The sequence below is a fragment of the Neoarius graeffei genome, chromosome 25 (assembly GCF_027579695.1).
Source record: "Neoarius graeffei isolate fNeoGra1 chromosome 25, fNeoGra1.pri, whole genome shotgun sequence".
Taxonomy (NCBI): domain Eukaryota; kingdom Metazoa; phylum Chordata; class Actinopteri; order Siluriformes; family Ariidae; genus Neoarius; species Neoarius graeffei.
This window is the reverse complement of record NC_083593.1, coordinates 48487565-48499696: the sequence shown is the minus strand read 5'-3', so window position 1 is coordinate 48499696 and position 12132 is coordinate 48487565. Positions and strand designations below refer to the sequence as shown.

Sequence of the window (12132 nt, the reverse complement as noted above, 5' to 3'; positions counted from 1 at the left end):
ACCAGAACACCTAGAGGAAATCCACGCAGATATGGGGAGAACATGCAAACTCTACACAGAAAGGCCCCCATCGGCCGCTAGGCTCAAACTCAGAACCTTCTTGCTGTGAGGCGACAGTGCTAACCACTACACCACTGTGCTGCCCACTGCAATCAGAGGATCTTATTTAGAAGTAATTATTCAAAGTGTTTTTTGAGTGATGGTTGGTTCTGTGATGATACAGTCAGTGTGCAACTGAATATACAAAGTAAAGTCATAATCCTTTTAATATTCAGAATTTTAGCTATATATTCTGGCAACTACTTCTTTGACACTTACATAGTAGAAGAAGGAAATTAGCAAAGCCCTAGACCACACCAGTCGAACAAGTATGAAAAATGAGCTCATCATGAGTAATTAACCGACTTCTGGGTGGATCAGCTCCTAGGATTCTGGCAAACCTTCTCAGGCATAGTGAAATAAACCTATCCTGGTTGGAGCCAAGGTAAGACTCCTAAATCCAACTTGAAAAAGATGTCATTTTAAGGCATAAAATTAATAATGCAATTTGTATTCTGTCCTTTGTGTATTTGTTAGAAGAGTGCATGCATTATCTTGTGTCTTTAACAGTATGTGTTCAATGCCCTGATATTTATTAGGATGTTTTGTTGATACGTTGTAAATGCTGAAGTTATGTGTAATCTGTAGTGATATTTATCATCGAGAAATATACTCTGGATATTTGTTCCAGAAGCTTCAAAAACATACGTACCTTTTTACAAACTAATTGTTGTAAGCACATAAAAGTAAATTTGAGAAAAGTCTGTGGAAAAATTTAGGATTGTCACACCAATTCTGAAAATAATTATTACTTAATGTTTTACTTAACAAAAAAAATCTCATTTTATATAATTAGCTTAAATAAACAAGAAATGTCATGTATTTTTCTTCTTCTTTATAAGAATTACAAAATTGGCAAATATACTACGTGCAATATGACCTCGATTATAGAATGCTTTCATTTTGAGATGCGAGCATTTTAATGAAAACACAGTAGTATGCATGATGGAAATCATCTGGAAAAAAAATGTCACTACTGATAACTAAAAGAAATAGGACTTCTTCAGCACTGTTGCAACGATGCATGTTGTATATTTTATAGTAAAAACAGTGACATAGATAAAACATGTTTTACTCTGTAATTTTGGCATGAGCACAATAATTATTATATGTTGCATAGAGACACTGAAGTGATACCAAGGTTTAGAATCTGCCTGAGCATCATGGGTACAGAAGGTAAGCTATGATTTTATAGGCCTGCAACAGTACTGCCTATTATAATTTACTACAGCATTTACATTTGAATATGTTTGGACTTGTAGTTGTAAAGAAACATGACAGGCTTGTCATGCATTGTGGTAATAGCTAACTTACATAGGTGGAGTATGGAAGATTATGTTCAACTTTCCTTTCAACATAAAGCTCCCACCCTAGCAAAATTCAGATCAGTTAAATCTGTCTCTAAAGGGCTTGTCTCAAATGACTCCAACTTGTCATATGACTCATTTGGGGCAAAAAGCACATGCATAGTGCATGGGAGCGTATTAGACAGTGTATTGTGCAGACACGTTTAACATCTCATCTCATCTCATCTCATTATCTCTAGCCGCTTTATCCTTCTACAGGGTCGCAGGCAAGCTGGAGCCTATCCCAGCTGACTACGGGCGAAAGGCGGGGTACACCCTGGACAAGTCGCCAGGTCATCACAGGGCTGACACATAGACACAGACAACCATTCACACTCACATTCACACCTACGGTCAATTTAGAGTCACCAGTTAACCTAACCTGCATGTCTTTGGACTGTGGGGGAAACCGGAGCACCTGGAGGAAACCCACGCGGACACGGGGAGAACATGCAAACTCCACACAGAAAGGCCCTCGCCGGCCCCGGGGCTCGAACCCAGGACCTTCTTGCTGTGAGGCGACAGCGCTAACCACTACACCACCGTGCCGCCCAGGAAAAATTTAGCATTTATTTATTTAGCATTGTGGAAGGAGTCTCCAGTGTCAGTGCTCTGTAGCAGTCAGTTCAAGACAGAGGGACTTGTGCGTTTGGGTTTCTCAGCAACATGTCAAGCTGTGTGTGTGTGTGTGTTCAATCATTATTAAATTAAACTGAAAATAACAGGTATGGCAATGACCATTTATAGGTGTTATTAAAAAAATAAAAGGAACGAACTCGTTTTGCAGACGTTCCACAACATAAAATGCAAGTATAAATGAAGAAAAAATACAAAGCTTTGTTCATTCATTAAAGGTCGACTGCCTTTCAGATGTTTCAAGTGTAGGTCATAAAAAGAATTTTCCCTGACACCCATTTATTTTTGTTCAGTGGACCGAAAGCTACTGAATTCGAATCACAGGCTTCAATTTTATTAGTTTTTTTAATAGAACAATTAATGAATTTCGGGACACATGACCCTAAATTCTCCGCTATTTTTTCCTGCTTCACCCTGACCCAATTCAAGATACTACATCGTGCATCACGTGGTGGGCTTTCCTCAGTCGCACAAGGCATTGTGAGATACAAATTTGAAACAGCAGAGAAAAATGGAGGATGTGAGTGTGCGAATGAAATGTGAAAGACTGACTACAGTAACAGAAAGCGAGAAGAAAAGATGTTATGTTATATATGAAGGAAAGGAAACGCAGGACCAAACTAATACATATTGGCAGTCAGCGAACACCTCAGTGTGATCAGCTGTTCGTTTAGCGACAGAATGATGGAACTGTCAGTGCACGGTCAAAGGTAAACCTGTAGATGGCAGTAATGGATGCCAGCTGCCGTAAAACCCAAAAGAAGAAGAAGGTAAACCTGCGCATGTGCGCGCGCACACAGACTTCCTCTGTCTGCTTGACTGCGCGAAGTGATTGATTTCATGCACATTATTTGCTCGGGGATCCCCTCAAATTAAATAACTTCCCAGCCACAGAATGGCCTGGGTTTTTTTTTTTTTTTTTGTGTGTTGTTGTTTTTTAGATATTACAGAAATAAACATACAACCCCGATTCCAAAAAATTTGGGACAAAGTACAAATTGTAAATAAAAACGGAATGCAATGATGTGGAAGTTTCAAAATTCCATATTTTATTCAGAATAGAACATAGATGACATATCAAATGTTTAAACTGAGAAAATATATCATTTAAAGAGAAAAATTAGGTGATTTTAAATTTCATGACAACAGCACATCTCAAAAAAGTTGGGACAAGGCCATGTTTACCACTGTGAGACATCCCCTTTTCTCTTTACAACAGTCTGTAAACGTCTGAGGACTGAGGAGAGAAGTTGCTCAAGTTTAGGGATAGGAATGTTAACCCATTCTTGTCTAATGTAGGATTCTAGTTGCTCAACTGTCTTAGGTCTTTTTTGTCGTATCTTCCGTTTTATGATGCGCCAAATGTTTTCTATGGGTGAAAGATCTGGACTGCAGGCTGGCCAGTTCAGTACCCGGACCCTTCTTCTATGCAGCCATGATGCTGTAATTGATGCAGTATGTGGTTTGGCATTGTCATGTTGGCAAATGCAAGGTCTTCCCTGAAAGAGACATCGTCTGGATGGGAGCATATGTTGCTCTAGAACCTGGATATACCTTTCAGCATTGATGGTGTCTTTCCAGATGTGTAAGCTGCCCATGCCACACGCACTAATGCAACCCCATACCATCAGAGATGCAGGCTTCTGAACTGAGCGCTGATAACAACTTGGGTCGTCCTTCTCCTCTTTAGTCCGAATGACACGGCATCCCTGATTTCCATAAAGAACTTCAAATTTTGATTCGTCTGACCACAGAACATTTCCACTTTGCCACAGTCCATTTTAAATGAGCCTTGGCCCAGAGAAGACGTCTGCGCTTCTGGATAATGTTTAGATACAGCTTCTTCTTTGAATTATAGAGTTTTAGCTGGCAACGGCGGATGGCACGGTGAATTGTGTTCACAGATAATGTTCTCTGGAAATATTCCTGAGCCCATTTTGTGATTTCCAATACAGAAGCATGCCTGTATGTGATGCACTGCCGTCTAAGGGCCCGAAGATCACGGGCACCCAGTATGGTTTTCCGGCCTTGACCCTTACGCACAGAGATTCTTCCAGATTCTCTGAATCTTTTGATGATATTATGCACTGTAGATGATGATATGTTCATACTCTTGGCAATTTTACACTGTCGAACTCCTTTCTGATATTGCTCCACTATTTGTCGGTGCAGAATTAGGGGGATTGGTGATCCTCTTCCCATCTTTACTTCTGAGAGCTGCTGCCACTCCAAGATGCTCTTTTTATACCCAGTCATGTTAATGACCTATTGCCAATTGACCTAATGATTTGCAATTTGGTCCTCCAGCTGTTCCTTTTTTGTACCTTTAACTTTTCCAGCCTCTTATTGCCCCTGTCCCAACTTTTTTGAGATGTGTTGCTGTCATGAAATTTCAAATGAGCCAATATTTGGCATGAAATTTCAAAATGTCTCCCTTTCGACATTTGATATGTTGTCTATGTTCTATTGTGAATACAATATCAGTTTTTGAGATTTGTAAATTATTGCATTCCATTTTTATTTACAATTTGTACTTTGTCCCAACTTTTTTGGAATCGGGGTTGTATATCACAATGACCAAATTTCTGAGGGAACAAAATTACACCGAATTTATGAAATCAAAAGGCCGTCTAGCTTTAATTTTTTTTACAAAAGGTAAATTGCTTCAGTATAACATGAATAAAACATGTTTTGTGACATTCCATTATAGGAAAATAATCAACTGGGGTGGTAACAGTAACTCCATAGATTATGGTCACATTACCCCACACCATTGTGGATTATCCTCCTATAACAGCACACCTATTTCCTGTTTGTCTTGTTTTTTTGTAACCAATTCATGATCAGTAATTTTTTTTCTGTCTGTTTCCTAGTGTGAATTGCTATGAACAATTAATTGTCGTTAGCTGATAAATATTAAACCTAATATGTGTTCACCCATTAGTTAATGTTTGCTTATTAAAAGTATTCTGAAAATTAGTATTTTATATCTCTTACCTTTATTTTACAGGAAGGCCTTCAAAACATTTCCTGAGATACGTGGCCATTTTGCTCATTCATATATGTGTGGTGAACTCACAAGGACTCCCTCAAGATTCAGACATGATTGTAGAGGTAAAAGGACTGTTTACTTTCGAGTACGTTTTTCTAGAATAAGTTTCATGTAGAGAGAGCACACTCAGAATATAAGATTTGGAATAGTTTGATTTTATTTCAGGGTAACCTAAGTTCCACTAAATCTGTAATGTTTTAGGCCTGTAGTACCATCGTACTGATAAGAATTTGAGTATTTGTGACATTTTAAATACAACCCTGATTCCAAAAAAGTTGGGACGCTGTGTAAAATGTAGACAAAAACAGAATGCAATGACTTGCAAATTCTTTTTCAATCTATATTCAATCAAATATAATATAATAAACTTTTTTTGGTAAATATACATTCTCATTCTGAATTTGATGCCTGCAACACTTTCCAAAAAAAGTGGGGACAGGGGCATATTTACCCCTGTCTTACATCACCTTTTCTTTTAACAGCACTCTAAGTGTTTGGGAACTGAGGACAAAGTTTTGAAAGTGAAATCCTTTCCCATTCTTGCTTGATATATGACTTCATTTGCTCAGCAGTCTGGGGTCTTTGTTGTCTCATTCTGCACTTCATAATACACCACACATTTTCAATGGGAGGCAGGGAGACCAGTCTAGTCCCCACACTCTTTTACTATGAAGCCACACAGTTGTAACATGTGCAGTATGTGGCTTGACATTGTCTTGCTTGAATAAGCAGGGACGTCATCTGGATGGCAGCATATGTTGCTCCAAAACCTGTATTCACCTTTCAACATTAATGATGCCTTCACAGATATGTATTACTCAGGCCCAGAAAATTTGGTGGCGTTTCTGGATGATGTTAATAGATGGCTTTTAATATGCATTTATAAATGCAACAAAGAACTGTGTTCATCAACAATGGTTTTCTGAAGTGTCCCCAAGCCCATGTAATAATGTCCTTTATACAATCATGTCAGTTTTTAATTGAATGCCACCTGAGGGATCAAAGGTCACTGGCATTCACTATTGGTTTTCAGCCTTGTTCCTTTCGTGCAGAGATTTATCTGGATTCTCTGAATCTTTTAATGATATTACAGATTGTAAATAACTCACTTCTACATCCACACATACAGGGATGCACTGCTGTATCTCAACACAACCTGATCCAGCTCTAGACTAAATCTAGACTAAGTAAAAAAAAAAAAATAGAATAAAGTATAATAAAAAATACAGAGCTAAATAAGGACAATCGCTCACAAAAGACAGCAACAAACAACAAGAATTAGTAGTGGCACTACTTCTACTAGTGGTGTTCATAAACTAATGGTATAGGGCCATATAGAGTGACACAATGAAGTGAGGTAGCCATAGGTATGGTGCAACTGTAAGAATGACACCTCCAAGGGCTTGATAATGAGCCAAAGAGTTGGATTAGATGGTTTCAGTGCAGTATAAGTGATGCAAAGCATTAATTACCAGCACTATAAGGTTTTTGTTTTAGACAATTATAAATATATCTGACAAACACATTTACACAGCCACTGTAAGTTAGCCCTTTTAAGGTTTACTTTCCTGATTTGCCATGGACTAAAAACTGGAATGTCACGTCAGTGGTAGAATTGGCAACCAACTCCAACTCCCATGCTGCAACATGGCCAACAAATACGAATTGCTAATGGACTTTAATTTTTGCTATTTAAAAAAAAAACAAGTCTGTCTAATGTTTTGGATTTGACTGCCGATCTCCTTTCTAATAAAGCATATTTTGCATCTGCTTCTGCCACATTACATAGAACTCCAAGTGTTCTATAAACAGATCATGCTCAAGCATGGGAATACAAACTGTCCCAAGTCTCCCCCATTCCAAGTTTCCCTGCTCTCCCCATATTGTAATAAAACTAACAATTAGATAAAAACCGAAAAAGGTACACATACTGTACATCACATAAAAGGTGTTAGTATTACAGAGGCATTTTTTTTTATTTCTTTACTTCCTATTTAAATTCATTTGACAGCACTTCATGATTACCCATCCTAAATTATCCCAAGTTATTGTAATGCACTATACACCATAAATTGTTGGTTTATGGTATTGCAGTAAAAAAAACAAGGTAATATAATTTCTCTCTGACCTCAAATGTGCTTACAATACTCTAACAAACTTTTTACCCCCCCAGTTTAACCAGACAGATGCCCACCTGGATCATGTAAGGGAAAAAAGAGATGGTAAATAATTCTAATTGTCTTTTTACATTTTATATATATATATACACACACACACACACACACACACACACACACACACACACACACACAGTGGTGCTTGAAAGTTTGTGAGCCCTTTAGAATTGTCTATATTTCTGCATAAATATGACCTAAGACATCATCAGATTTTCACACAAGTCCTAAAAGTAGATAAAGAGAACCCAGTTAAACAAATGAGACAAAAATATTATACTTGGTCATTTATTTATTGAGGAAAATTATTCAATATTACATATCTGTGAGTGGCAAAAGTATGTGAACCTCTAGGATTAGCAGTTAATTTGAAGGTGAAATTAGAGTCAGGTGTTTTCAATCAATGGGATGACAATCAGGTGTGAGTGGGCACCCTGTTTTATTTCAAGAACAGGGATCTATCAAAGTCTGATCTTCACAACACATGTTTGTGGAAGTGTACCATGGCATGAACAAAGGAGATTTCCGAGGACCTCAGAAAAATTGTTGTTGATGCTCATCAGGCTGGAAAAGGTTACAAAACCATCTCTAAAGAGTTTGGACTCCACCAATCCACAGTCAGACAGATTATGTACAAATGGAGGAAATTCAAGAACATTGTTACCCTCCCCAGGAGTGGTCAACCAACAAAGATCACCCCAAGAGCAAGGCGAGGTCAGCGAGGTCACAAAGGATTCCAGGGTAACTTCTAAGCAACTGAAGGCCTCTCTCACATTCGCTAATGTTAATGTTCATGAGTCCACCATCAGGAGAACACTGAACAACAATGGTGTGCATGGCAGGGTTGCAAGGAGAAAGCCACTGCTCTCCAAAAAGAACATTGCTGCTCATCTGCAGTTTGCTAAAAGATCACATCGACAAGCCAGAAGGCTATTGGAAAAATGTCTTGTGGACGGATGAGACCAAACTAGAACTTTTTGGTTTAAATGAGAAGCATTATGTTTGGAGAAAGGAAAACACTGCATTCCAGCATAAGAACCTTATCCCATCTGTGAAACATGGTGGTGGTAGTATCATGGTTTGGGTCTGTTTTGCTGCATCTGGGCCAGGACAGCTTGGCATCATTGATGGATCAATGAATTCTGAATTATACCAGCGAATTCTAAAGGAAAATGTCAGGACATCTGTACATGAACTGAATCTCAAGAGAAGGTGGGTCATGCAGCAAGACAACAACCCTAAGCACACAAGTTCTACCAAAGAACGGTTAAAGAAGAATAAAGTTAATGTTTTGGAATGGCCAAGTCAAAGTCCTGACCTTAATCCAATCAAAATGTTGTGGGAGGACCTGAAGCAAGCAGTTCATGTGAGGAAACCCACCAACATCCCAGAGTTGAAGCTGTTCTGTACGGAGGAACGGGCTAAAATTCCTCCAAGCTGGTGTGCAGGACTGATCAACAGTTACCGGAAACGTTTAGTTGCAGTTATTGCTGCACACCAGATACTGAAAGCAAAGGTTCACATACTTTTGCCACTCACAGATATGTAATATTGGATCATTTTCCTCAATAAATAAATGACCAAGTATAATATTTTTGTCTCATTTGTTTAACTGGGTTCTCTTTATCTACTTTTAGGACTTGTGTGAAAATCTGATGATGTTTTAGGCCGTATTTATGCAGAAATATAGAAAATTCTAAAGGGTTCACAAACTTTCAAGCACCACTGTGTGTATATATATTGTGTGTGTGTGTGTGTGTGTAAATATAGGACTTTCATTCTTTTATTAATTCATTTATTCAATGCAAAATGTGTGTGCCTCTGGTGATAAATTTCATTTATTTATTTATTTATTTATTTATTTTTATTTGGCCCTGTCACAATAACCAAAATCATATTCTTTTTCCCACCCAAAACAGAATATATTATACCTCTGGATGTGTCTGAATGTTTCATAAGTGATTTTGAACAAATCATGTCATAATTGGAATGTATTAATAATTGAGAGTGGTTCAAATTAATTATATTTATATCATATTTCGGTCAAAAAATGATTTATCAAGGTTGTACACCACAAAATATGTTATATAATAAAGTTTACCATTAATGCAATTTTATATGATCATTAAACATATTCAAATGGAGAATAAGTTTGCAGGCATTGCTCTCTTTTGTTCTTAAAATGTTGTTAAATTTATTGCATGAGAGCCGAAGCAGAACAAAACAAGTACACATTAGTATCAGATACTGTCATGTCAATGGGCAACAGCTGGATGTAAGTGCTGAAAGAGTTTTATTAAAAGCATGCTGGCAAACACATCCAAATATCAGGCAAAAACAGTGTCGGAAAACAGACAACGGTCATGCGAGGCACAGATAGTATCGCGGCAGCAAAGAGGAAGCGCAAAATCCAAAAAAACAAACGAGAGTCAATAATCAGAAAAGCAATACAAAGGCTTAGTAACATCAGACACAGGGTACAGAGTGTATACTTCATAAAGTCTATGTGTTAGGAGAGTCCTTAAATGCGTGAGCCTTGATTGAGCAGATCAGGAACAGGTGCATGACAATTAGTGCGAACGAGTTTGAGCAAGTTGCAGCTTGTGCATTATAGTCCAAGGTGTGTGCTGCATGCTCAGGGTGCCAGTGTGCATGGACATGACAAATACAAATACAAAAGATGGATAAATTAATCAAAACTTTAATGTAAAACACAATCTTTCTTGATTTTGTTCATTCACCTATTGTTACAGGGTTCTTACTCTTTGCTCAACACAAAATTCCATGACTTTCCATGACCTAAGGAATTTTTCCAAACTTGCATGGTGCAGTATATACACTTACCTGTCATGAAATTCATGCAATAAATTATGCTGGTTAATTATTTTCTTTAACTATTAATATTTATAGCAATATAATAAAGGTGACATGTTTGATTCTCTACAAAAATATAAATGTATTAATCTACTATTGTGTAATTTATTATCATTTACTGTGGAAAGTCCGAATCTCCCAGTCAGTACTGTCATCCTTGAAGTGTATCCTGACTCATAAAATCTTAGGGGCTTTTCACTGATGTCACAAATTTTTGTTTATCACACAGTATCTGCCATACTGCCAGGCAAACAAAAAACATGGCTGCGACAGTTAATAATGAAAATCGAGACGACTGCAGTCAGTACAATCTCTCTGAAAGTATTACAATTTATATTATGCCAGCAGATCGCATTACATCGAAAAGTTGAAACATGCATGCATCACAGATCCATATATTTATTACTTGTGTGTTATTTATACTTTTTTTTTAAGACATGAAGTTTTAAAAGATGAAAAGACCAAATAGGGATTGCCAGGTTTGTAATGTTCCTTAGTGTGGAAAAATGTGTAGTATCATAACAAAGGGCTTTTTAATGTCTCAAATGGTATTTTTTACAACTCCAAATCAGAAAAAAAGTTGGGACGGTATGGAAAATGCAAATAACAAAAATAGAGCACAGATTTTTAATTTAATTTACATGTATTTCATTGCAGAGGGTATGAACCCAAGATACCTCGTGTTTTGTCTGGTCAACTTGATTTCATTTGTTTAATATACATCCATTCCAAAAAAAATTGGGATAACGCAATTTAGGACTAGAAATGAAGTAAAACAATTAAATAATGATGTGATTTGAAACAGGTGATGTCAACAGGTGATTGTAATCATGATTTGGTACATGATCTGCATGATCTGGTGTAGTCTTTGAAGAGCCAAGATGGGCCGAGGATCTCCAGTTTGTCAACAAATGTATGAGAAAATTATTGAACTGTTTAGAAATAATGTTCTGCAAAGAAAACTATGAAGGGTTTTGGATATTTCACCCTCTGTGGTGCATAATATCAAAGATTCAAGGAATGTGGAGTAATTTCGGTGAAAAAAGGGCAAGGGTACAAGCCTAAGCTGAACACCCATGAGTACTGATCCCTCAGATGGCACTGCATCAAGAACCATCATTCATCTATAGCTGATATATCCACATGGACTTGGAATTATTTTGGCAAACCTTTGTCAAGTAATGCAACATGGATTTACACCTACAAATGCCAGTGAAAATTTTATTGTGCAAAAAGGAAGCCTAATGTTAACTGTGTCCAGAAGCGCAATCAAATTCTCCAGGATTGGCAGTATCTGGGATGGACCATCACACGGTGGAAACGTGTGTTGTGGTCAGGCGAATCAGGATTCCAAGTCTATTTTGTAAGAAATGAATGCCATGTGCAGGGGCGGCACGGTGGTGTAGTGGTTAGCGCTGTCGCCTCACAGCAAGAAGGTCCGGGTTCGAGCCCCGTGGCCGGCGAGGGCCTTTCTGTGCGGAGTTTGCATGTTCTCCCCGTGTCCGCGTGGGTTTCCTCCGGGTGCTCCGGTTTCCCCCACAGTCCAAAGACATGCAGGTTAGGTTAACTGGTGACTCTAAATTGACCGTAGGTGTGAATGTGAGTGTGAATGGTTGTCTGTGTCTATGTGTCAGCCCTGTGATGACCTGGCGACTTGTCCAGGGTGTACCCCGCCTTTCGCCCGTAGTCAGCTGGGATAGGCTCCAGCTTGCCTGCGACCCTGTAGGACAGGATAAAGCGGCTAGAGATAATGAGATGAGATGACAATGCCATGTGCTCCAGACCAAAGACTGTTACCAGCAAGAAGTCAGGGTGTTGTGTCAGTGCCCTTGGAAGAGACCTTACACTTCTGTGATAGCAGCAATGATGCAGAAAAGTACATTGAGATTTTGGAGCAACATATGCTGCCTTCAAGATGAGATCTTTACCAGGGATATTTCAACAAGACAAT

General features: G+C 38.2%; 1 protein-coding gene across 1 annotated transcript in view; it reads left to right on the top strand.

Annotated features, from left to right (window-relative positions):
- Positions 1–441: 441 nt before the first annotated feature.
- Positions 442–12132, top strand: part of LOC132873038 (uncharacterized) — a 34893-nt gene continuing 23202 nt past the window's right edge. The window contains exons 1-4 of the mRNA XM_060908243.1: positions 442–484; positions 1220–1275; positions 5092–5195; positions 7307–7355. Of these exons, the coding sequence (XP_060764226.1) occupies positions 1263–1275; positions 5092–5195; positions 7307–7355 (166 nt within the window). The 5' untranslated portion in view covers positions 442–484; positions 1220–1262. The remainder of the gene's footprint in view (positions 485–1219; positions 1276–5091; positions 5196–7306; positions 7356–12132) is intronic.